This window comes from Malaclemys terrapin, chromosome 8, assembly GCF_027887155.1.
Source record: "Malaclemys terrapin pileata isolate rMalTer1 chromosome 8, rMalTer1.hap1, whole genome shotgun sequence".
Lineage (NCBI taxonomy): Eukaryota > Metazoa > Chordata > Testudines > Emydidae > Malaclemys > Malaclemys terrapin.
The window spans coordinates 72,192,612-72,220,043 of NC_071512.1; the positions used below are offsets into that span (position 1 = coordinate 72,192,612).

A 27,432-nucleotide genomic window follows, 5' to 3' on the forward strand; every position below is an offset into this window, starting at 1 on the left:
ATCTGTTAGTCTTTAAGGTGCCACCTTGTTGTTAGTGTACATTTAGAGATTCAAACTCTGCTCTAGTAAAAGTGTCATTCCCATAGCTACAGCTTTCACTAGCTCTTCATCCATAGCCACATGGCTGTCAACTTTCACTTTTCGTGTGTAAAAAGGCTGGTTGAAGTGTGCCCTGTAGGAGTTTGTGATTGTGGTAGAGTGCTTAATGAGAGTTAATATTACTGGAGTTCCTAAGTGATTTACCTGCAGGGCAGAGAACTTTGGTGGGGGTGAAAAGAAAAAGTCTGATTACCAGGTTCCTGCAGTGTTAATTTCATTTTCAAGGCTGACAGGTAATTAGTGAACAACCAAATTTTGGGGAAACTGAAATTATACTTATAATAGCTGCTCTGTTGACATAACCACAAGTAATAACCACAGATGGAACTGCAGTAAGACATCTGCAATGAAAAAAACTATATGAGAAGAAGAAAATTAGATCCATGTACCGGAACCTCACGTGAAACTACGGGTGGAAATGTACAAAGCATCCTGTTCTTGCCTTTCTTTCATCACATTTATTCCTTGCAACACTTTAATTCTGTGACCTCTATAATATATGCAAGAGTAACATATTGCGTACATAAGAGTGGCTAAACCACTAAGCATAATCTCTTTCCTTGAGTTCATTTTGCACAGTGGCTGCCTGCCTGTAGGATAACTCATCCTGTTGTGAATTCTGGCATTGGGAAGAGAGCATGTTCCAAGGATAGCAATTCCAACTTTAGTAGAGGTGACTTGTAATGTGAAGTGCACTTGGACTGTCTGGACACTGGTTGCAGACAAAATTAAATACTGGAAAGAGCTCATGCTGTGAGATTCCTTCCAAAGACAATGTAATCCTCTCTACATACTTGGAGAACTGTTAGCTCTGTAGTTAGTTACAATGAGGGATGCCTTAGAGTGGATTTGAGCTGGTGTGGGGAGGGTGATTTGTCAAAGGGATTGGATGATGTCAAGACTATAGCTACCTTTGTGTCTCCCCAGTTTTGGACCCCGTTCTCAGCATAATTTACAGCAGATGCAGGGATTGCTTTTCCTTAGAATAACTTTGAACATCCCACTTTGACTGCACTGTGGGCCCCAAACTTCTGGAGTATAGCGCACTCTGACCACAACTCCTCCATTACATAATATTCCCACTACAATCCCCTGCAAACATTGGTCACTACAGGAGGATGGCACAGCAACTTTGTTCACCCTACCTCACCCAGGGAACTCTGCACCAGGAGAATTCCCAGGTGCCAAGATACGGCTGTTTTCAAGCCCTTTATGTCCCAGAAACAAAATGTAACGGGACCAGATCACAGCCCTTGGTGACTCCTGTGAAACCCATTGGTTTTGCACAGGTAACTAATTGGAATGGAATGTAAAATACAATCCAGCTCCCTCTCTTGTTGCTGTGTTGGCTCAGCCAGGCTAACAGGAGTAAAAAGCAGTGAAAACTTATTTTTGCCATGAAAGTGAAATGGATCTGACTCCCGTGTACAGGGAGCAGCTCTGTGGAGTAGGAAGGTGCCTGTTCTACAGGGTAGAATGCTCAATAGCTGGCTGGGGTGGCTTATACTGCCAACCTTTTGTTATCTGGACACAAAACCTATAGTCTCACCCCTGCCCAGTGGTTTGTCAGGGAAGGCAGCATGTTTGTAGCTTTGTCAGCCTCTGTTTTCAGCCTCCTGGCCATTGCCATTGAGAGGTATATCACCATGCTGAAGATGAAACTCCACAATGGGAGTTGATTTATTGCAATAGATGTCAGTGGCCTAGAGAATCCACATAGAAAAGAGAGAAAGAGGTTAAGTAGATCTGTACGTCTCACTTCCTGGCATGAACCCCTAGTTTTTATTATATATGACATCACCTGTATTCCCAAAGTATGAATCTCTTTGAGAATGAGCAGGTATGTCCTAACTAGCCAGGAAGTGAGTTATCAGTCATCTGTATCAGAAGAGTTCCTTCATAAAGGCTGATATACACCCATGTGCAGAGGGGGTTAGTATGAGGCTAACACATCACTTTCTATTTATTGCATGAAATGCAGTAGTGTCTAGAGGGCCCCAATCAAAACTGGCCCCCTGCTGTACAAACACATTGTGAGAGGCAGTCCCTGCCCCAAAGAGCTTACAACTTAAATAGACAAGACAGACAAAGGGTGGGAAGAGGGAACAAAGGAATAGAGGAAATTAATTGCCCATGGCCACATAGCAGCTGGAAATGGGGCAATTGATGGAGATTTGGGTTCTGTCTATTGAACTACATCAGTTCTCATTCTGAGGGCTTAAGTGTAATGTAAGTAGTGCATAATCCTCATTCCAGCCCTCTGCGTGGTGGGGAGGAGAATAAATGATACACAGAGGATTTAGCTTATATTCCCTATTGCCCCTCAGTGCCCTAAGTCACTGCCAGAATGAAGGCCTAAGCCAAGAAAAGTTTTATCTTTTGCACAAATACGGATTTGACATTTTTTCCAGCTTTGCTCGGGACAGTAATTAAAAAGCCTAGGAAGTGAGCATACATGAAATCATTCCTTCCGTACAGGCAGACAGATGGAGAGAAATTCCAGTCTGTTTCCACTCTTTTGTCTTCAGGGCATTTTTGGAATTTCCTTCAGGAAGTGAGAGGTTCTGACCTAAAGCCTTCCCCAGTTAGTAGGCTCCAGTTTCCCACAGTAAACCTTGCACAGAAATGACGTACTGCATAAGAAGGTGAGTTTTATCTTTACGCCCCAACTGTATCCTGTATAAGCTCAATGAAACTTTTAAAGTATTACCTAGAGAGAATGGCAGCAATAGGGGAAATGGAAGAGTCAAATCTTGGAAGAAATACAGTAGCTACTGAAAAACATTGGCCAGATCCTCAGCTAACAAAGTCAGTGGAGTGACATTGATTTACACCAGTTGAGGCTCTGGCTTTATATTTTAAATATAAACCACCTTGATGTTTGTAATAAGCTGACAGCAAAATTCACAACTATTTTTAAAGATTCCTCCCCCCCCCCCAGATAAATATAACAAAAATGGGACTGGTTAATATATAACTTAATTTCTAATGCATGATCTCCTGAATTACATGGTATTTCACTTACTCCATTCTGGACAGTAAGCTGCAGTAATCTCCATTATTTGCCATAGTGAAATTTCTTGATCTGGAGCATAGATATATCCAGGTTCTTTTATTGGCACCCATCACCTTTCTATTGGCGCACCTGTTCTTGTACCCTTTTATATTGCCTTGTAAATAAAGGTGTCATTATGGATCTCTGTCCTTAATTGAACAGAAATATCATGCAGAATCAGCTTGATCCAATGTCTATTGAAATCAATGAGAGTGTTTCCATTGACGTCTATGATCAATGAATCATGCTCCATATCTTGATGATAGTACAAAAAAAATTGTGATAGTAGCATCTTAAAAAAATCAGTTTATTAATGTTTAGAAATCAATAAAGCTATGTGCAAATTGAACAATAAAAGTCAAACATTTTAAATACTATTTTTTAAAAACAAAGAAAAAAATCAGTTTAATTGCACTGGAAATCATACTACAAAAGACAACATTTTTATAGAAAATCACTTATAGGTTTTGACAATAACTGTACATTAATCAATTGTTCAGCTACCCCGATACACTTTTTTGTTATAATAATGCTCTAGGTGTTTGAAGACTTCTGCATCTCGTTAATTATATATATTGTATACATTCAACCCCCTTAATGCAGGTTAGAAAAATACTGTAATGGAAATGATGCCATAAAACAAATACATTCAATTTAAATTAAAGGTATTTCTTACGTGAATTGATAAAATACAGACATCTTTCCTGAAATTATGAACATTCTAATACAAAGAACACAAAGTAAGTGTCAAAAAATTTCTTGCATTTTGTTATGGAAGTACATTTATATGTCATCAAAAGCCATTTCACTTGGACAAAGGTCCTTTTTTGTTTCTCTGAATTTCATGGTATTCTATACAGATTTTCTAATCAATCTTTACTATGGAAACTCTGTGGGCCAAATCCTGAAATTCTTTTTCAGTATTTACTCTGTCCTTACTCGGTCAAAAACACTGATGCTAATAATACTTAATACTACAGACGCTCCCTGGGTTGTGCAAACCCGACTTACGGAAATCTGGACTTACGGAAAAAGTTCCGTAAGTTCCGTAAGCTTTTTGTGTGTGTGTGTGTGTGTAATTGTTGGAGATACATTCCAGACTTACGCAAAACTTGACTTATGCAAGGCATTCCGGAATGAAACGCCTTGCATAAGTCGGGGAGCTTCTGTATTATATTTATCTTGTCAAATATCACATGTTCATTTTCTCTTTAACTGTAGTTTTATCCTGTAACTATTATGGTCATGTAATTTATTTCATACTAAATGTAACAAATCAATAGATCTATGGGGCCAAATGCTATTCTGAGCTCCTCCCATTCAATCCTATTGACTTCTTTGGGGTTATATGAATGCAATCTAATGCAGAATCTGGCTCATGATCTTAAAAGTAATATGGATTTTCAGCACAACTTCACAGAACTGATCTTGCTAAAGAAAAGCTTTGGACTCCGCAGATGAAATCTTATTACATCTAAAAACTCAGGAAAGTGATGCCAACCTATGGTTGTCAGTGATCTAGATTACATTGGTGTGATCTCCTTCCTGCTACATGCCAAATGGCAAACACTTGTGACCCAGGATAGTAGAGCTATCCCTAAACTTGGTACAGAAAGATCTTTTGTGTCAGGGCTTTTTCTGCAAGTAAAGAAATAATAACTTCACATTCGTCACAAAGAAAAAAACAATTCATTCTCCCACCCTCCTCCTTCTGCCTCTCAGTCATGCACACACTCGCACACACACGGCACCATTTCACCAAGGCATCAGTCTTTCCAAGTTATGAATACTCCTGGCAATCCTGAGTCTGCCTCAGTGCAAAGACAAAACATGCTCCAGAGGGAAATATTTTCAAGCCAGAACAGTCTGTCCCACTTCCTGAACTCCACCCTTGCAAGTGCCCTGCTTGCCTCTTCAGAACTAATGCTATCTTGCTCACTTAGGCCATCTCTCTGGAGTTGCTACAGTGAGCAGGTAGCTTCTTGTCTGTCAGGTTTCAAAGGGGAGGCTTTAAAATATGCCTCCGATGGATACTTCTAAGAAGATGAGGTGACATTGCCTGAAGACATGATTGTCTCCGGGCAGTCACCCTCATCCTTCTGTGGGTGGGAGGAATTGTCAGATTTGCTTCGACTAAACTCCATCCCTCCTATGATTGGCCTCTTGAATTTGGCCCCAGAATCTGCAGAGGGGCATTTGCAACAGCACAGGATCTTGATGAAGGCCCTCCGCATCTCTTTGTTGGTTAAGGTATAGATGATAGGGTTCGTGGCTGAATTGAGCACAGCTAGTACTAAGAAATACTCAGCTTTGAAGAGGATTGAACAGGCCTTCACTTTGCACCCCACATCCAGCAAGAGTAGGATGAACAAGGGACTCCAGCAGGCAATAAATGCGCTCAGGACAATGATCACTGTCTTGAGCAAGGCTAGAGATTTCTCTGAGCTCCTCGTGGCTTTGGTAATGTTTTTTCGAAATGTCAGACTGCGGCTCCTAGTCCTGACCATGGAATAGATCCTGCAGTAGAGGACGACAATTGATAATAAAAGACCAGTGAAAACTGTGGTGCAAAAGAGAATATAGTGCTTATGGTAGAGGGGCAGCACAGTGGAGCAACTCTGCAGGTGGTCAAAGCAGTTCCAGCCCATAATAGGGAGCCCCCCTAGGATCATGGATATCACCCAGCAGGCACTGATCAGTAGGAAGGAGCGGAAGCTGTTGCTCTCATTGTGGAGTTTCATCTTCAGCATGGTGATATACCTCTCAATGGCAATGGCCAGCAGGCTGAAAACAGAGGCTGACAAAGCTACAAACATGCTGCCTTCCCTGACAAACCACTGGGCAGGAGTGAGACTATAGGTTTTGTGTCCAGATAACAAAAGGTTGGCAGTATAAGCTACCCCAGCCAGCAAGTCTGAGAGAGCCAAATTCCCAATGAAATAGTACATGGGTCGGTGAAATTTCTTGGTTTTCCAGATGGTCAGCAGGACAAAAATGTTCTCTAAGATGATAAAGCAACAAATGATGATAAAAACCACTGAGGTCACTTTTATTCCACTGTCTGCCTTCTCGTTTAACTTCCCTGTGTAGTTGTAATGTTTCTTAATGATTTCAGTGTTGACATAATCGCTGACTGAGTCATTGAAGACTTTCTTCTGGCGGCTGCTGGTAGAGCCCATGGTTCCAGGCTGAGCGGCACTTCTCCAGCCACCCACCAGAGGGTGAAGTCAGGTAGAAACCTCACGGGCCACACTTGTGGCAGTATCTTTGAGGTGGAGGCTCCAGTGTCTTGTACTCTCTGGGTAACCTCAAACGCCACAGCCCTTAAAGCAGGGGCATAAAGAAAGCAAAGAGTCAGAGGAAGGGATGCAAACAAAGTGGCAAACTGAAAACAATATAAAACAATCTGTTCATTTCACTGCATGTCAGATTTAAATATTAGATCACAAACGAATCAGTAAGGTCCATTCACCCTCTCCCCCCACCATGTAAAAAAAATGGTTCAGCAAATTAAATAGATAAAGCTCATCCAATAAACTTTTTTTCTTAATGCAGATTTGCACAAATAAGTAGGAGGCAATGGGGCTTGCACTGAGTGTCTGGATCTCACCCAGTGCGAGGGATCCCAGGTAAGTCAATGGAAAATGCAGGTTCCATATATCTCTCTCAATTTCTCAAACTTTTGACATAGGAAACACCTTTTAAAAGTTCAGGTTTAGAAAGAGAAAAGGCTTGATTTGTTTTAAATGCAACTGAAAATGCACAAAATAAGTCCGGCATGAAAATCACTTGACTGGAGCGACCTCACTGTTTTTCCACTATTAACATTCTAAATGTGTTGTGAGGGAGGGCAGTTCTGCAATTTATTGATGCCATCTTGAGAAGAGGTAAAGGGGTGGGTGCTCACTGATATGTGTAAAGAGACCCATCTCAAAGCTGTAAACAGAAAAGCTGCTCCTAATCATTTCTATTTGGCAAGATCACCCTTTGCAAAAGTTGTGCCAGTGTAAAATTCAGAAAAGCAAATAAAATAAGCTATCAAACATGTTTTGAAACAAAGGAATGAGCAAATGTCAGTTTGGAATTTAGTTATTGCAAATACAAATATACATGTATAAACACACAAAAAAGTAAATTTATAAGGCTTGTAAAATTATAGGTGCCACTTAAGGATGGAAGTAAAACAAAAGCAAATTAGCTGTGTTAAATAATGCAAGGAAAGCAGAAAATAAAAGATTATGGAAGTTAGGGAAGCAGAAAGTGGAGTCCCAGGTGCCTAGCATGTTAAGGTGTGATATACAGGAGTGATTTATTGAGTGATCAGATTATTACTTCTCTATCAAATTCTCTCAGAGATCTCACTAACAAATTTGTGTAATTTTACTGTGAAATATTCTTTGCCTACTCCTGCCCAAACAGTTGCTAATGCTGAATAGTTGACAGCTGCTAAGGACACTGGCTATTCTACTTCACTCATCAAAATGAGAATCACAAAGCAGAAACTACATAAACTCTGTGTTTGTATGGTGCTTGGCACAATGGGCCTCCATTCCTGGATGTTCCTTAGGTACCCTACCATATAAACATGAGTAATAATAATTAAAGCGAAACCCACATCTACTCCAGCAGAAAGTAACGGGAGACTCAACTGCCCATGAAGGAAGCTCTTGAGTCAGTAATCCATCATTTATTCTGGGGAAGACTCACTCGGAGCACTGATTTCTAAATGGGGATTTATACCAAAAAGCTGTTTTCCTAGTGCCAGCGTCCCAAACTGTGCTCCCAATGCTTACCTTGCTCAGAAAGGGTTCAGTCTCTGAAGCCACTGCATTGCCTGCACTCCGCATCTCTGCTGCCCCAGAAGGAACTCAACTTGCATAACAAAGCCAAATTGGCTTTAAACGTTTCCTTTAGCTAGTGGTCTCCACCCCTTGGGTTTCATATTTTTCTAACGAGAAGATTTAAGCAGTTTTTTTAACTCTTCAGTGACCACAGACTGATGGCGTTGCATCTGCTCTGCTGGGTTCCTTGAAACACAGCTAAATTAGAGGTCGGAACCCTAGATAGGGTGCGGTGCCCTAACTGAAATCATTCAACCAGAGAAGCTGCGGGCAGCCAGACTCAGCTTTCCTCCCACCCTTTTCTCTTGTGCCGGAGCTAGCGCTCCGCTGCCAGCTGGGAAGGGTTAAATCCCTTCTCCCTCCTGCTGCAGTGGCTGTAGCAGATCGGGGGGGTGGGTGTGTAACACAAAACACACACGGAAAGAGGCGCTGAGGAGCCAGCCTCAAAGCTGGTGAGAGCCCCTCGAGGAGTCACACTGGAGCTAGCTTGGTACAAAGCAGGACTAGCCTCTTCCTCTCCCTTCTCCCCCCAGATTTCATAGCCAAGTTAGCGACAGGATTCAGATGAGGAGCTGGGGAGACCCGAGATTTCAGCCAGAGGTGGGGGGAGACCTAGCACTAAATGACTTCATTCTTTTACCCCTTGAAAGACATCCCAGGCTCCCATCTCCCAGCTACCCCCTGCGTCAGGCACTAGGCAATGTCACCATCTCTGGGATCCTTGCTCCAGAGGGGCAGCAATGCCCCACAGGGGGAAAGACTGTGTTTGAATCGTGTTGGCTCCTTCTAGTTGGCTTAGCATGCTTGAAATGTCTGTCGAGATGCCCACTTTGCTAAACAAACTGGATTGAGCTAACAGACCCTTCTGCCTGGGCAAGCGTGTGGTGAGTGGAACCCTGTACAACAGCTACCCTGGGAAAGCAGTAGTTTGGCCAGGAGAACTCCCTCCTTCAGCCCCTGGAGGCAAACAATGGCACCGCAGGTCTTCTTCCTTTTCACTGCTGCCCGAGAATATCACAGCAGCAGCCAGGACCCCACTTCTGCCGCCAACACTAGGATAGCAACAACTGAGGCCTGGGCTCCCCTCTTCCACCAGCAGACATTGGCAGGCTCCTGCAGCTCCAAATGTTCATGGCAGGACCTGCCTCTCTCCTGAGAGCAGATGGCCTGTGCTGCAGGCAGTGTGCTCCATTTGAGCTCCTTGACTGTGTGCGATGACAGCATATTCAGGGGCGGCAGGTTTGTATAAGTTTTGGTGGTGTCCAGAACGGGTCAAAGTCCTGACCCCTCCCCCCACCTGCATATTGGTGCACATAACAAAATTAATGGGGTGGGGCCCAGGGGTTTGGAGTGTGGGCTCAGGGCTGGGGCAGAGGGTTGGGGTGTGTGGGGGATGAGGGCTCTGGCTGGGGCTGGCGATGAGGGTTTTGGGGTGTGGGAGGGCCTCAGGGCTAGGGCAGAGGTTTGGGGTCCGGGGATGAGGGCTCTGGCTGGGGTTGGGGCCAGAGAGGACTCCACAGTCCCCCAGCCCTCCCCACACCTGCAGCAGTGAGTTCCGGGGGAGGGACCCCCACTTCCTCCCTGGCAGCACACTCACCAGGCACCGTCACTGCACATGCTCCTAGGGGTCAGGCCCCTCTCAGGTCCAGAAGCCTCCTCGCCTCCCTGTGGTAGGTGCCAGGGATGGGGGTGGGGCTATCATGTATGCGCCTCCTCCCTCCTCAGCCTGCCGCCAGCGCCGCTCCCTTTTGTAGCCAGCAGTGACCGGTGAGGGAGCACAGCGCAGAGCGGCAGGGCAGTCGCCCGCTGCCCAGGGCACAGGCAGGGACGCTCCGGGGGAGGTGCACAGGGGCAGCAGGCGGGGCTGGAGGATGCTCCAGGGGAGGCGCGTAGGGCGGCTGGGGGAGAGACCTGGCCCTGAACATTGATGGAGCCGGGCCCCCAGGCCCTGAATTTTCTGGAGCACGGGCACCACGGGCTCATATAACTTGCTGCCCCTGAGCATATTGACCCCAGAGCCAGGGGTCATAGGCATGGACCTTTATGCCAAATAACTAATCCATCTCTGATTCTTCCCCTTCCTGCCCATTAATTCCAACACCTACCTTTCCTATGCCTAGAGGACCACAGGTTCCAAACTAGGATTTGTCACAGATGAGAAGGAAATTCCAGCATCTCTTCTGTTCTTTCCCCACAAGAGATTCTCTAGGTAGGGTTAAGAGGTAAAGAAATCAGGATGACAATGACGGAGACCATACCAAAAAATAGTGTCACAGTGTGCCATTTATATGTCATTGCATGTGCTTCTGCTTCAGCTGTGGATTTTAAAAGTAACACTTGTGAAATGAGTTGAATAAAAGGTATGTTGTTTTTGCCTCTAAAAATGGAACATTTCTCATTGTTTTGTGCTACACTGTTATACTTGATCCCCTTTTGTGGGGAAGTTCTTATCTATAAAAGGCAGTGTGGGCTAGAGGAATGATCATGTTTTGGGTAGCTAATAGCACTTGAGATCTGACACTAACTCCCTGTGTAGCCATGAGTAATTCACCTAAATTCACTGGGTATCAGATTTCCCATCTGTAGAAAGAAAAGAAAGAAAGAAAGAAAGAAAGAAAGAAACGCTTACCTTTTGAACTTCCCTCACGGGAGAGGGGTGGGGCAGTGTGGTGTGTGTGGTGTGGTGTGGGTGTGTGTGCATCCTGAGGATTGATTAATATTTGTAAATATCTGAAGATGTGAAGCACTTTCATTTTGAAAAATGCTAAATATTTTAAATTAATTATTTATTATTAGAACAAAAAAGGCCATGACAGTCACTTGTGTTGAGAGATAGTTGGCGGATACTCCATGGATAGAGAATAATGTGTGTGTGTGTGTGACAGAGAGAGAGAGAGAGTTACATGGGGTTTATTCACTCTTTTAAACTTCTGAAAGAAATACTATTCTGTCGTGTTTGGAATATTAACCCTTACTTGGGTTGTCGATGTGGCTAACCATGCAGAAACCTTCTTTTCCCTCGTCCTTGCACTGTTCTCTTTACCCCCACCCCAGATCTTATTGTGTATTGTGATGTTCCTTTGTATTTAGATTTTAATAAATTAGATATTTTATTTCACAATATTATATGCAATTCAGTTGGCAATAACAGTGCCACACAGACCAGAGCATCTCGTTTTACTTATGTTGATAGTCATGTTTCAATTGCGCCACACCTCTCCCTAAATGACTCAGATAAAATTGTACTTGAAAACAGACATTTACTCCTCTACCACAAAACTAGAATCATGAAAGTTTTTGAGACTGGAGGAAAATACAGCCGTTAAATTGCAACTGTCAGAAAAGTCATGCAAAAATAAATCATGCTTGAGGTTGACATATGCATCCCCTTGTAACTGCCTCATATACACAAATTGCATATTTTAGTGACACCCCTTATTTATTAAGACAACTAAGTGGAATATAAGTATCTTTTTAAATGTATTCCTTTTCAGGAAATACGTTCTCATGTAACCTTACCCTGAGGTAGTAATACATGAAAGTAACGTGCTGTACTTGGGGACTGGATGACTCAGGGTATCTCTGTAGTGAGATACATAGGCTTTCATTTTTAGGTGCCTACTTAAAATCCAGCCTAAAATGGTCCTGACTGAAAGTTGTCCTCATCTGACTATTCAGTGGCCTATGTAAAATGGCTTGGTAATCTCAATCCAGTTCACAGGAATCAGGTGCCCACATCACAAAATCCAACATCAATGCTGGTCGACCACCCCTACTTGACATCCATGTTGGCAGCTCGTCAAACAAGAAATGGTTCATGGAGGCTGAATTATCCTCTTACCCTTTCAGATATTCTCCCTAGAACAGGCATAAGGCATGTTATTTGTCACTATCTTTCCTCTATTTTTTTTGTGATTTTTTTGTCCTCCAGGTGCCTCCCCTTTTCTTCTCTCCCAGCCTTTTCCTCTGCTTCTGCTCTTCTGCACTTTTTCCAAGGCTGCTTTCTAATGAGACCTTTTGGTGCATTTCACTGGGTTACAAACTACAGGAGCACAGGCAAAACCAAACTTTTCTGTTTCTGGCTCTTGAACAGGCTGAATAACTCCTGTTCTTATCCTGACATCTGAGAATAAGTACTTTGCCTTATGCAAGCATTATTTCTGAGTCACAACAGCTGATCCAGTATTGGAAAGGATGCAAACTCCAGGCCTACTCTTGGTTTGATTTTGCTACAGGCTGAATTGACTGTGAAAAGACAAGTGGAGCTTCAAAGAAGTCAGAGCTAGGCAAGAACTTGTTAACTCTGTTGTGCACTTATTTGTCCAAGGATAGGTTCTCTCCATAATGAATCCATATGGAGAAGGAGAATCCCCTTCCTTCAGAGGTTCTAGCATTCTACTCCTTTTAAACTGTATACTTTCCTCTCTTAAGACAATAAGAATGCATAAAGAACTAATGAGTGCCCATCTCCAAGCAGCTCTGTTACTGTTCCAGAAATTGGCCAGCAGGAGGTGACTGCATATCTAGTGAGTTCCCCATCTACTGAGTTTATCACCTTTATGGTCTGAACAAGACATCTCAAACTGGTTCCGCACCTGGGTACTCCACATCACAGCATGAAGTGTTACTGTCCTGTCACTTTTTCAGTATAAATAGTTTTGTTTTGCATATATTATACCAAAATCAGCCCTTGTAAAGCCAGGCTTTGCACAATTGAACCGACACAATTGAACTGACTGGCTTGCTATTCCATTGCAAGTCACAGAAGCACCCATGTACACCAGGACTGAGTTTGGCCAATATCTTTCTTTTGGCTGTGCTGTGACCTTCTTCTTTTCTTTCACCCTGTAACGGGGTGGGACTCACCCCTGTGGCGCCTCCTGTTGGTCGTCCCAGGGAATTAGCTCTCCAGCCCTCGGAGCACCCTCTGCAGGCCAGTGTCCCGCTGCCGCTGGCCCCCATTCCCCTCCCAGACCCAGTGCCCCTTTACCCAGGGGCTTCCCCCTGGCAATACCCCCACCAGTCTCTATGGGTCTCCCCTCTCTGGGAAACCCCCAACCCTCTATCCCCACCTTGCCTCCGCCTATGGGCTTCTGCCAGTCACCTTCTAGCCACTTTCCACTGGGGCCGACTACAGTCTGTATAAGCCAGTAATCATAGGCAAGAGAGGTTTGGACCTGCTGTCTTTCCCTGCAACCCAGTACCTCCAGGAGCCTTGTACAAGGCCTTGCAGCCTGGGGAGTTGCTGGCCTGGAGCTCCCCAACTCCTCTGGCCTTTCCCCAGCCCTGCTTCACTCTAGTACCCTTTAGCACTCAGGCAGCTAGGTCCATCTCCCTCCTCAGCCAGAGGGAGACTCTTTCAGCCCCTGGCTCACAGCCCTTTTATAAGGGCCAGCTGGGCTCTTTTTGGGGCGTGGCCCCAGCTGCGGATGCTCTGCCAATCAGCCCAGCTTTTCCCCTGCCCCAGCCCTCTCCCAGGCAAGAGCGGGTAACCACCCTGCTACACACCCTTATTGTACCAATCCGAAATTTAAATTACATTAAATGAACATTTTTTGTCAAAGTAAACCTGCAGGCCAATTAAGATGATTAAGTTCTTGTATAATTAATATCAGGTAAATTTCAGAAGATCTATTGAGATAATAGTTGCCCCAAATTTTGTTAAGAAATGAGACTGTGAAAATGATGACCTTTAAGCTTAGGTATTACTTAAGGAATGCCATCTCAAAACCAGTGTGAACAGAGACATTATGAGTTTTTATATCGGATAGGAAATGGCCACAAATTTCTCTACAGCTACTGATAAGCTCTCAGGGGGATACAGTAGGTCACCTGAATATGTATTTGCACTACTTACCATTGTTGTTTTTGTCTATTAATGAACTAGTTTATACTAGCATTTCATTCTTCCCAGTAAATGACAGAAAGGGAACTTTTCTGTTAGATCTCTTAAGTTTCCTAAATTTAAAATGACTGCTGGCTCCACTGTGAAGGAATGCTATACTGAATACATCCAAAATTATCCTGCTATAAAACCTAACATCTTTGAAATTCCATATATATGGCTCATTTGAACTTTCTACTCTGGAATTACCGTGTTCCAGATCAGGAGAAAGGTCATCTTTAGCCCAGAATTAGAGAATAAAGGGACACTGTTCCTGGATCGCAAATATATGAGAAAGCACATTTCAGTGGGATGGATATACCAGTTTAAATGTCTAGCAGTGGACTGTTATACAGCAACCACTTCACCAGTATGTTTTCTTAAAAAGTTGGGTGTTAGGAAACCATGTGACTGGGAAAGTTTAACTACTGCATCCAGTAGTTAGACCAGGGGTCGGCAACCTCTGGCACGTGGCTCGCCAGGGTAAGCACCCTGGCGGGCCAGGCCAGTTTATTTACCTGCTGACGCGGCAGGTTCGGCCGATCGTGGCCCCCACTGGTCATGGTTTGCTGTCCCAGGCAAATAGGGGCGGCGGGAAGCCACCGCCAGCACATCCGTCGCCCGCGCCACTTCCCACCACCCCTATTGGCCTGGGAGGGTGAACAGCGGCCAGTGGGGGCCACGATCGGCCGAACCTGCCATGTCAGCAGGTAAATAAACTGGCCTGGCCCGCCAGGGTGCTTACCCTGGCGAGCCACGTGCCAGAGGTTGCCGACCCCTGAGTTAGAGCAATGGTTCTCAAACTTTTGCATCAGTGACTCCTTTCACACAAAAAGCAACAGAGGGTCCTGTGGCACCTTTTAAGACTAACAGAAGTATTGGAGCATAAGCTGTCGTGGGTAAGAACCTCACTTATTCAGACTCCTTTCACACAGCAAGCCTCTGAGTGCGACTCCCCCACCATCCACTCTGTACATTTTTTGTAGACTGCCCACAATCTTTTGCATACAATCATTTGTGCAGTCAAACCTTTGAGTCTTTGAATGCAAAAAGTGTGTGTTTCTTTAATAAGACAAAATGAAGACTGGCGATCAGGCACCATGAGAGCTATCAGGGCTGTTCCTTCAAGTAAGTCAGGACTTGATGGTCCTTGTAAGAGTGCCAACAGTGTAGCTTTGCCCAACTGAGGAAGAGTTCAGAGAATAGCCTGCAGTGTCCTGGAAGAATTTACAAAAAGAAATTAAAAGGGGAGAAATGTCAACTACAGAATGGAGACTCTGAGTCAGATTCTAATCTTTGTTGCACCACTGTAAACCAGGTGTAACTACACCCAACTTCAGTAGTTTCTCTGGATTTGTACCAATGTAACAAAGATCAGAATTTAGCACTCTGCTCATAGTCCAATGGCTCGAATCCCAGATTGCAAATCAGGATATATTGGTTCTATTCCCAGCTCTGTGATTGACTTGCTATATGAGCTTGCACGAGTCACTTAACCTCTTGGTTTCTTCATCTGTAAAATAGAATAGGGCTACTTACTCCCTCATGGAAAGCACAGATGGATGTACTAAGTACTGTTTTATTTTTTTATTAAAAAAATTATTTTGAATACATTATAGTATTCTGAAGTGAAAAGGAGTTTTGCCCATAACTGAAAGCTGGATTCAGGAGACAATCCTGCTTCCACTGAAATTAAAGTCAGATTTCTAAAGATATTTAGATTTTGAAAATGCAGCTTTCAAAAGCCCTTAGGTGCTCACTCCTATTGATTTCAATGAGAGTTAGGCACCTTAAATGCTTCTGAAAATCTCACTATGTGCCTCACTAGGTGCCCAAATACCTTAGAAAATCTGGGCCGCAGGGCCAAAACTCCAATCGGTATAAATGAGTCCAAGTCTTGACTGAAGCAGGGTCCCAAAAAGTAGCAGCTGAATTCAAATACAGTAGCAGCTGAATTCAAAACCATCCAAAGCACATATTATAGAAAGACCTGGACAGCAGAGAAACTGATTATTAAGAAAAGAGAGTGAGTGTGTGTGTGTGTGTGTGTGTGTGTGTGAGAGAGAGAGAGAGAAAGAGAGAGAGAGAAACTAAGCCACATTTAATTCACTTTGTGCATATAATAATCAATATCATAAGCTACTGACAGGAGCTTTAAAGGTAATAGAACAATGTAGATGTGAAACAGTTTTGTGCAGTTCAAAATGTATTCGTGTTTCGGTTGTTGCGGGTTAGAACAATCTGGTTTGACATTACCCTTTCCATATTGGATAGGTTAGGTGAATCAGTTTTTTGTTGATGTTCAAAGAATCTAAAAATTCCAGATCTTCTTCCCTCAGATTAAAATCAAAAACCTGTGTTTGGGGGAAATAATACAATGATTAGAGTAAAGCAGGTAAAGATAGATTGTTTACTATAAATACGCTCTCAAATAGTAAAATCAGGTTTTATTCTATTGTTAAATAACATAATAATATTAATCATGATGAACTTATTTAATGTGTATATGGGTGTCATAAGAGCCCTGGGGGTTTAGATTATAATTTAGCATTAATTAAACTGACTTCTATTTCAAAGTGATATTGAAAAACATATTTCACTTATTTGTTGCAAAGCCTGAATTAGTGTTTTGTGTTTCCATATAATAGAATTTATTTTTGTGAACTAGACCAGTAAAAATGGGAGAAATCAGGAGCAGCTTAATTCCAAAACAGTAAGAATTAATAGGTGTTAGCACCTTAGTGTCTGAATGACAAGTACAGCACTGAGTTTATTAATGCCACTGCAATAGACAAAGAAAGAAAAAAAGAGAAAGTCAGCAGCAGGAAATGAAAATAGGATTGAAAGGAGTTCAGTAAGTGACTTGAAATACTTTTACCAGAAGTCATTGCATCCAAAGTCCTAAGAAACTTTACTATATCCCATCACTATGTATCTTTTTATGCACTTATTAAAATATAGCAGAAGTGCCCTAGTGGTGCAATTGGATAACATAATTGTACTACATTTTTGTAAATAAGATATTCTCAAACTCACTTTTACTCCAATGATGCAAATCAGTCAAGCAAAATTCTACTGTTAGCTTTCTGTCCCACCAGCAAAAGCTGACATTACTGGACAGAGCATCAGAGCTAAACACTGAAGTCTAAAGAGCAAGAATATAGTCTTAATTGAAATATCTGCCACTAACTGGAACCTCATTTATGTGTAATCCTGAAAGAAACTGAGCCAGAAGATAATTCCCTAGACAGAATGGATTGTGATAATCATTTTCCAGATAAATCAAAGGTGTGTATAGCTGTACACCAGTTCTACTTCTGAATTGCTCTCAGCCAGCCTTGACAAAAAGTACATCAAAGATGCCCCTGCAGAGGGCTGGCTGTACAGGCTGAGCAAGAGGGCCACTGATGGCAACATTTAAAAGCAGCAAAACTTTGTGGAGTTCTTTGCATGGGTGACTGATATCTGGTACAAGTGGCCCTCTGGGCATTTGCTTAGGGCAGTAGATCTCCTAATGCTGGCCCTGTTCAGTTCACACTTAGCAGAGATCATTTGATGTTATCACTAGTGGATATGTGTTAAACAACCACTGGGTGGGGGATGCAGTAGTATTAAGACTGAGCCAAATTAATCTGAGGGTCTATGTTGGCTTTTATTTCGGTGGATGCTGAAGGTACTCAGAATCCTGGATGTTTGAGCTCTTAACCCTCAAGTCCTGGTCCCCTTGCAAGTCATCAGAGTTGTTCTTTAATTGCTTGGCAGTAGTTGTAATTATTCCTGTTTGGTGATGAGGATGGATAAGTGTCTGCTGAATAAAGATGGCAAGTAAAGTCATGTTTATGTCATAACTATCACATGAGCTCATTACAGGGAATACAATTCAAATGTCCCTTCAGAGGCATCGCATTCTCAAGAAATGTGTGCAAGTTCAAGTCTACCAAACAGTATCACAAAGTATTACCACTAGGTTGACCCATCTTTACTTCTGTTGGGTACATTGAAGTCAGGGACCTATTTCTCAGATCTTCAAAGCACTAGGAAGAGATTTAACCACTTTGTCTCCAATTTTGTCAGCAAGAGCAGTGTCCTTCTAGTATAGTGCTTTGAAAGAGTGGTGTTAATGTTATCAGCTTTACTGTCAAAGTAAAGCAACTACCTTTAAAAGGAAAGGAGATGATGTTTACCACAGTGCACAAGGATGGCAATATATATTTCTGACTTCTTGACAATGAGGGCTTTTGAACTTATAATTATGACAGCCTGTTTATTACATGTTGTTCAGAAAAGCAATACAGCTATCTTTAAGTTTAGATTGTGGGGAGAGATGTTATAGAATCTCTGATTTTACACAATCACTGCTGCAGCTTGGTCAGAGATGACTTATGTCTGCACTTTACATAACGACCACTGGTATTTCTCAACTAAAGGGTCTGAGATGCCTTTAATCCACATAGCAAAAAGCTTCCAAGAAAATAGACAAGCATAAAAAGAAAAGGTTAAAAAAAGCCACTCTCAATAGATCAGACAGGAAGCTACTTGACTGGGCAGCTACCTCGCCCTTCCCCTTCAATTTTTCTCCTTTCCTTATTTATTGTTTCAAATTAGTTTCCATTCCCTTAGTGATCAGCATGTTCTAGCAAAGATGGTTGATTAGACTTACATATGCAGTACTTGATTCATCAGTATTTCAAATCAGGTGCTACTTAACCCCAATTAAAGGGGCTGCTCTAATAGCTTAGTGTGTTAATAATATTGGATAACAAGTGCTGCCCTCCTCTTTATTCCAGCTCCTGTTGGCATGGCTGGAGACTACAGTGATCATGTGCAATAATTTTCTAAGCCTTAATGGATGTCTGTATAAAGGTGAAAGAATTTACCCTTTGGAGACAGTCGATCTTACTGCATCCCATCCAATCTTTTTGTGTATTTCAGTCATTTTATCAAAGAAGCACACCAAGATTCTGAATATGTGTGTGCATATACATTCATTTTGAGAAAATCTGCAAAAGCATCCTCTACCACTGCCCTCTTGGGCATTGTAATAAGAGGAAACATGAAATAGAGTTGGCTTTCAGTTTTCATACCTTTAGTGCTGATTGTTTTCTTGGTAACTGAGTCGGTGTACATCTGCTAGTAGCACAAAACACAGCTGCTCATATCTTGAAAGCAATGCCAAGTGATGCCTTTAAACTAACAGATAGCTCATTTGCCCTCTTTTCCTTCCCCACTATTTCTGATTAGTTGGACAATACTTTAAAGAAATAAGAACACTGTAAGTATATTAGGAAATTGGTATAAATACATCTATACAGAGTTCTGATTCAAGAAAGGCTGAAAGCAGCCCAGAAAATGACAAGAGTTACCTTTTTAAACAGCATTAAGTTAGTTGTAAAGTCAAAAATGTAAAATATGAAACCAATAAGCCCAATTCTTTCATGGTCCAACATGACTGAAAGAGACAAAGAGAATTTGTCCCAATGCTCTTAAATTAAACTAATTATTTTAGTATTAAGCTTGAGAAAACAGTTCACAAGGGAAAGAAAGCTAAAGTGGTAACATGCATTATATTCCCAGAAGCCAGGAGATAACAGGATTCCATTCTTATGATACTGGGGGAATTAATGCTTCCGAAAGGAAACAATGGGTGGCGATTAGTGATGGCACAACGTGCAAAACTGCATATCACATCAGCCTGCAAGGAAGATAACATGTCAACTTTGTAACAGCATTATGAAACCTACATTAGCTTAAAGTACTGTGCGCTTGACTTTAAAACAATCCTTTTCAGCACCAAACAAAAAAAAAAACAAAAAAATCCTTATATCCTGGACAACCAGGTGTAAGGGTAGTTAGAGAAATAAGAATTACGAAGTAAAACAGTTACTTTCAGTAATTGTTCCTTAAAAGGAAGCAGACTAGCAATGAGCATTTCATAGACATACTATTTCTATCAGGTAATTGACACCCAAGCCTTGTGAACATGTTCCTTGCAAGCAAAAAGAGATTTCATTATGTACATAAACCAGCCTTTAAATTTAGAAGGCATGGTTTTGTCGTCAGCTTGTATTAAATTCTATTCAAGCCACTCAGTAGAAATAAAATGTCTAGTGACTAGTTCAGCTGATTAAAGGGGCATACCCTTGATATCTAGTCCATTTAAAAAAATCAATTAAAAGTAGTTTCAAGTACTACACCTGAGATCATCCCTCCTCACCCTCTTCAATGTATGGGGGTATAAAAAAACTTTCTGTTCCTTTCAGCTGTGATAAGACCCACTCAAACAGAACTGACTAATTGTATCCCTACAGGGAAAACAGTGAGACTGTCACAAAATGTATTTCGGTTCACAAAGTAAATATATTGGAAAAACAGAGAAATAATCCCCCCTCTAACTCTTTCAGGGTTAGTAATTTTAATTGTAGCTGTTACTTGCCCTGTCCTATGATGTGTCCCCATGTTTGGGGAACTTCTTTCCATTACCCACCTAACCATTTGGGTATCACTATTGGAGTCAGGGAGAGAGCTGATGGTAGACTCTCTTATTTGACCTCAGATTTGAGCAGAAGTAGATGCTATGTCAGGTGTACAGTAGCCTCAGCAAAGTGAATAGTGAGCTACAGCAAGGAAGCAGGAAAGAAGCTTGCCTCTGAAGTGATCACTGCAGCTTGTAGTGGCCTGGAGGGGACACTACAATGAAATCATGGCTTAGTTCTAGCTGCTCAGAACAGTGAGGCGAACCACTGGGAATGAGAGCAGAAAATTTGGTCCTGTTCTGGCCTAACTAGAACTGTTGACCAGTAAGCTCCCTCAGTCCTTATTCTGACAAACTCCATCAATGGGAGTTTTGCTGGATTAATGTAACTAAGCAAAGGCTTCTATATCTGGCACATTTTTTCCCCTATGCATCACTATCCTTGAAAAAAGAGGCAATATTTTGGCATGATGCTTGTTTGTTCAAAGTAAGTACTGGTAAAACTCCAAACTATTTCCTGTAGTTTCTGAAATATTCCCCAGTGACAATAAGCAGAGCCTTGCAATAGAAGGCTATTGGTTCACTTGGGTGGTTCTCTTATGTCTCACAATGCATATGAGGCCCAATAAATGCATTAACAGCTTATTAGTGCACAATATGCTTTGTTTTACTGCTTAATTTGAATACTGTTTAATGAATTCCATTATACTACCTATTGTTCTGCAAAATGACTTTTCAGTTGATGCTCACTGGCAGAAATATTTATTTGTGCGTTCTTGCGGAGAACTCTCCCATGCTCACTTTGCCACTGAATTCATGCCTGTCCTCCTTAGAAGATGACTAACGGGCCCAAATTTAAAAAAAATGGCTTCTCATTTTGGATGTCTAAATGTTATGTGCATAGAGCCTACTTTACAGATCTCAGTAACTCTGAAAATCAGGCTCCTAGCCATCTAAAGTTGGGCATCCAGAAACTGTGGCAGCCAAAATTACAGACCACTTTTGAAAAGTTGGCCTTTAATCTTAGTTAGGAAGGATCAAAATCTTTCTTAGAACACAGAGCTGTACGGGTGTAAGTGAGGGCAGCATTTGGCCTACTAAGTCTTTCCTTTAAAATTTTGGTAAATGATATTGTAATTTAGGAGATAGGCCTAGGCATATTTTTCTTTTGAATGTTGGCAGAACTAGCCAATAGTTCTGAAGGAGCTATTACCAAGAAGAAAACTTTGTCTATATTTTAATTAGCTGTGTAGAAACTAAACTTCAAGGGCAAACAACAATACATGGCAGAATACATGGTTTGCTATAAGTTGGTTCTTGATAAAAACCAAGGAGCTTTGTTTCATGATATAACTAAAACTGAACGGCAGTGGGAAAACTGCCTCAGGAAGTCCAAACACAATATAAATCATAGTCAGATTTTCCATACCTTTCTAGATACAGGAACTCCTAAAATATCAGACCAACACGATTACATGCTGAATGCTCTGTTGATAAGAGCTTGCAAATATATTTCCCAAAATATATCTGTAAACGGTATGTACACATTTTTTGCAAAAAAATAAAAGGAACAGTATGTGCTGTGAATGAGATTTCCTGAATGATCGCACCAAAGAGAAAATTAAACTAATTCTTGCTGCACAAAACACTCATCACTGCAATATGAATAAGAAAAGAGAAATTATGCAGATGTTAGATCTGTCCTGTTTCTGCTAAGTGGATTAGCTGGTTACAAACAAGCAAAACAAACTCCTGGGTCAAATTTCAGTTACTAAAAAAAGCAAAGGAAAGAAATAGACATATGGATTTTGGCTGTTGAGTGATAATGATTGTGGCTGTGCTTTAAATATTATGGGCCAAATCTGGACCCTGTGTTATAAGGTATCCTGACCTCTTGCTCCCACACACACAGCTCTGCACCAACCTGATTGACCCTAAGGATGTTCAAGCCTGTGAGCTATAGAGAATTGGCTCAAGGGGTATGAAAATAAGGTGATGTGATGTACCTTTTGTGTAATGGCTGGAGAGTGTGTGTGTACATTTTTTATTTAATTTCATTATGAGTTTAATCTTTCTTGCCATATGCACACAAATAAAACTACTGAATGGACACTTACATGAATAAGGACAGCAGGATCAAACCCTATATTTGCAATGGTGTCAATATGTATATCCCTATTTCCAATATGAATCTATGCCTGGCATTGGTGATTCCTTCAATGCTCTCCCTCACATGACTAAAATTCCCACAGTAGATCTGCCTCAGAAGTAGTTTAACTTGTACATTTTTTGTTCTGTGTTTCAGTTTTCTAATTCTGTTTCCACATTACTTCTTAGATTGTCAATTCTCTGGGGCTGGGGACTGTCTTTTTTGTTGTGTGTTAGCCCGGTGAGGCCCTGGTCCATGACTGGCGCTCCTGGGCACTACTGCAATAATAAAGAAGAATACAGCTTGGCTTTTTAACTCTCCCCCAGCATTCTCTCCTTCACACTTCTAACCATCTGCCTAACAAGTCACCTGACAAGTCATTTTGCACTGAATCATGTGTTTCTATTAATACCACTTTCCTTTCATTTCATAGCCTAATATTTTCTGTATAAATGGTCCGGTTCAAAGCCTAATGAAATCAGTGGGAGGCTTTCCATGGACTTTAGATCAGTCCCAAAGAGCACAAAACACTAAGTACAATATAAACTGTATGCAATTTACCAATAGAGCAATATTTTAGACTGAAATTTTTCACATTTGTTTGAGAATATTATCGTAAGAAACTGTACCTTTTATATGTTACAGATTTTAAATCAGTTATAATTATTGATAAGCCATCAAGTTAACAATTACATTCTACTATGAAACTGTACAAATTTAAATCAAAGTGTGTGGATGGCTGATCACGGACACAAGAAAAAAAGCTCAAACCTTGCAATTTACACAATAGAGCTTGGGTCCCAGGAAACATGCCGCCCCTCATGCATTCCATTTATAATTGCAACATCATCTTCTGCTAGTATAAAATCAAATACCTATGGGAATGCATATGTGGTTAATGTGATGGATACAGAGACAAAGCTGGACACTTCCCATTATTTAAACCCAGATTTCATTTTGTAGCAGGCTTTTATACTTCCTCTGCCCTCAAAATGATTCCTTTTCTGTTGCACAGGAATAGAACTCTAGTAAAGTGGGATTGAGAAACTTCCTTAGGCCCTTTCCCCTTTATTGTGACTGTTATTTACATTTAAACTTAGCTACACTATTCCCCAGAAGGGGCAGGAAGATAACAAAAAGATAACATGAAAGCTGCTTGTGACAGCCATCTATATGGCCATCAGGAAAGATATGTGAATAACCTGATTGCTATTCCTCTGCAAACCTAAGCTCATCACTTCTCTGTCACATACAGACACTAGGTCCAGGGAGTCACAGCACCTCACCACAGAGAGTCCCTAAAAAGTATTGGTGCTTTAGTCAAGTCAGCAAACCAAAAGATTTACACGGATTCCGAAGTACGTATATCCCTTCAGTACTCTTGGGGAGGAAGACACACATTGTGATCTATTAGCAAAGTGCGTCATCACTTCAGAGCTGGACTTCCCCTATGGCCCACTCAGTGCTCACCAGAGCTCCCTCTCACTCCACACAAAGACTCAGTGCAGTGAGCTGCTGCCAGGCAAACTCCTCCCTCATCCTGCAATCTCTGGCTGCTGGAATGATCCCTTATAGCCATAAACTCAGTCCTCGGCCTACTTAAACCTAAACAGGGGACACACCCTAGGACTGAAGATATGTACTGCTGGCCTAAGGCTATCTTTGCTTCCTTCCCACCCCACTGTGCAGAACGCGGATCAGTCATGGTAAGGGGGGCCTGGGCCAAAATGCGGAGTGAAGGAAGAGACAAAAAAAAAAATAAGAAAAACAAAAGCAAGACAGATGTAGTAAATTACATTTAAAAATTACTTAATAGAAAGTTAAATGTCAAAATGTGACAAAGTGGTGCATGTTACTAATTTATACGTACACATACCCAGTGTTGTGACTGAAGGGCAATTGATTCCCTTGCTCTGGTAAAGTTCATCCTCTTTTCTGCTAACCAGTCTCTGCCAGAGAGATCTTTAGAAGCAAGGCTAAAATTTATTTCTGAAAACACATTTCTAGCTTTTGTAAAGCACCAGCACATTATTAAAAATGGTTCCTGGGGGAGGATAGATGGAAGGACTTCAGCCCACAATTTACTTGTTGAAACATTGACATTAAGGAAAAGGAAGAATCCAATTACAAGACATAATTCTGTATAAAACAAACACTAGATGTCACAAGCTGAGATGATGTCAGTCCCCCTTTGGTTCCAACACCACCTGCTCTGTGCTGGGACCTCCTGTGGTTCTGGGGTGAGGTGGCTGGGTGGGTGGGAGGGAGGGAGGGAGGCAGCTATGCCAGCTCTGCAGCTTCCACAAACACGGCTTCCTGAACCTGGGATATCCCTAAGACAGCCTTTGCAACCCCCTTTGCACTGGTCAAAGGTGGGTCTCAGTACTACAGTGAGTATCCTCCCACTGTCTTCCTATGTGCCTAGCACAATGGTGCACTGATCCTGGTTGGAGCTTCTGGACGCTACCATAATCCTAATATTAAATACAAATGAATAATAATAATGAAAACAAAACTCAAAACTTTATTGTTATTCCTTGATCAAATTGTTTAGATGCAGTAGGTCATTAGACAGTGTGTTTTATACATAATTATGTCTTCCAATTGATTTCTTACATTTGTGCACATCAGAGAGCTGATTTTCCCACTGTCTTACAACAATTTTATGTTGCAGTACTTGAACTGATTTGAATGGAATTGCACTGGCATAAAATTGGTATAGCACAGTGGAGAGTCAGACCCAAAACACTGTATCTAAAATAATTTGGGCATTAGTCATATGAAGCCAGTAAACCAGATCTTACCTCACAGTTTTCCTGTATCCTTTCTATTTTTGTAGATTTTGGAATAGTGACAATCCCATTCTGAAAAATGTAATAATTTTCGTCATTAAAAATGAGAGTTATTTAAAACAAAAACAGAATCAATTTTCAAAACATCTCTTAGAGCAATAGTTTAACCTACGTTTCCTTCTGAGACTTTGACTCTACTCTTCAAATTCACTGGAATTTCTGTGCAGCACTATTTATAATCACAGTTACATACACTATATTCAATTCTAACACACTTTACATGGTTTTCCGTTCAGTATCAAACATTAATTCATATTCACTGGTTAGTGCTATATGTTGAGAGAAAGGAAAAGAACGATGAAACTCACTGACTGTAGCATTTATATTGGAAAAATAACTCTTTTCATTTGTATTTCCTTTTACTTTGCTAAAACCAAAGATTATTTCAATGGTAAAGATACTGTCATGTACAGCCTAGTATATTCCCACTACCCAGTAAAAGCACTTAGTTCATGGGACGACAGCAGCAGCAGATCAGATGTAAAATCACAATTTTCTGTATATGTTTTGGTTTGATGCACAACAAATATATTATCTGAACAGAACTATTCCTTTACATTTACCTCTTTAAATAGACACCATTATCTTGCTGCCCTCTCTTACCTGTATGCTCCAACGTATACAGATCTGTGCAGGGGTTTTGCCATATTTCTTTGCCAGCTGAATTATATTAGGATGAGTAAGAGCTTCACCTTTGGCTAATGGGCAGTAGCCTTCAAAAACAATGTTTCTACCTCTACAATAATCCACCAGCTCTTGGGGCCTTTGGAAAGGGTGATATTCAACCTTTGATAAGCAAGCAGAAAATCTAAGTAAAAACTTTGATTAGAATGTATTTAAACGACAGTTTTCTCTTTGATAGTAAAAATATGATTGACCTTTTTTTTTTTTTTTAAATATAATAGAACGACCATGAGTGGAACCACAGTACTGCTGTAAAATGTATATATAGCCTTCCATCATCTTTAGAAGACAGTAAGAGGGAATTAATGCACAAACATCAGTGGCTCTACATCAGTGGCTCTCAAACTTTTCTACTGGTGACCCCTTTCAAATAGCAAGCCTCCGAGTGCGACCCCCCCCTTATAAATTAAAAACACTTTTTAATATATTTAACACCATTATAAATGCTGGAGGCAAAGCGGGGTTTGGGGTGGAGGTTGACAGCTCACGACCCCCCATGTAATAACCTGGCGACCCCCTGAGGAGTCCTGACCCCCAGTTTGAGAACCCCTGCTCTACATTAACTTACACAGCAATTTTCCTGAATATATTAAGGCCCCTTTCCTTGTGATCATGCCATGTAAAATAGCTGCTTCTCCATGTGGCAACTGGAGTTGCACTCCTGTTCACCTGGAACTGATATTGCACAGTATTCTTGAGGAGGCATACAAGTGGTAACACAGAAGGGAAGAGCCCCAGATCTATGCATATGTAGTGGTGACTTAAAGCCCCCTTTGCTTTCCCCCGTTCCACCTCCTTGCCTCATTTCCACACATTTAATCCTCTTTTTAATGACACACAACTGAAGGGAGCATAGAAGTCTCTGATCAAAACAGAATACCTAGCACCAGGGCTTGAAATGTCAGAGTGAGTGCAATGAGCATTGAAATTGTTGGTGCATAGGAAAACCCTATATTATATGTTAATGGGGTGTCAGAGAGAGAAGGTGGTGGGTAACAAGGAGAAGTGCTGAGACTAGGTTTTCAGGGTGCCCAGGCTAGGGATGAAGGTCACAGATTGCCAATAACCCATAACTGGCTGGTGGAGAGAGGAAGAGTAGTAAGTATCTGAGAGACAGTGGTATAAAGGAAGGGGAGGATGAAGGGTTAAGGAAAGAGAAGCCCTTGGATAAACAATCAAACATTTTGCTGCCCACCTAGCCAAACTGAATGTTTGAAGGTTCATCCCTATAAGGTTCATCTTTGAAAAGTCATGGATGATAGGAGAGATTCCAGAGGTCTGGAAAAGGACAATATAGTGCCCATCTATAAAAAGAGAAATAAAGACAATCTGAGGAATTACGACCAGCTTAACTTCACTACCTGGAAATATAATGGAGCAAACAATTAAGCAATCA

At 41.6% G+C, this 27,432-nt stretch overlaps 2 protein-coding genes across 4 annotated transcripts in view; both read right to left on the bottom strand.

Annotated features, from left to right (window-relative positions):
- Nucleotides 1-3,445: 3,445 nt before the first annotated feature.
- On the bottom strand, nt 3,446-8,238 carry S1PR1 (sphingosine-1-phosphate receptor 1). The gene is made up of 2 exons (XM_054037302.1): nt 7,948-8,238; nt 3,446-6,477 (listed from the first exon to the last, which is right to left on the bottom strand). Exon 2 carries the CDS (start codon nt 6,331-6,333, stop codon nt 5,191-5,193), a length of 1,143 nt encoding a protein of 380 aa, XP_053893277.1. The 5' UTR covers nt 6,334-6,477; nt 7,948-8,238; the 3' UTR covers nt 3,446-5,190.
- A 6,450-nt stretch (nt 8,239-14,688) lies between these two features.
- LOC128841837 (uncharacterized oxidoreductase ZK1290.5-like) overlaps nt 14,689-27,432 on the bottom strand; it is an 84,358-nt gene continuing 71,614 nt past the window's right edge. The window contains exons 5-8 of one of the 3 annotated variants that reach the window (XM_054037303.1): nt 25,956-26,138; nt 25,305-25,364; nt 16,136-16,233; nt 14,689-15,096 (exon numbers count right to left, since the gene is read on the bottom strand). In XM_054037303.1, the coding sequence (XP_053893278.1) occupies nt 15,075-15,096; nt 16,136-16,233; nt 25,305-25,364; nt 25,956-26,138 (363 nt within the window). In that variant the 3' untranslated portion in view covers nt 14,689-15,074. Of the gene's footprint in view, nt 15,097-15,451; nt 16,234-23,271; nt 23,376-25,304; nt 25,365-25,955; nt 26,139-27,432 lie in introns of those variants that run through there. The other 2 variants (XM_054037305.1, XM_054037304.1) reach the window with 2 other exon arrangements.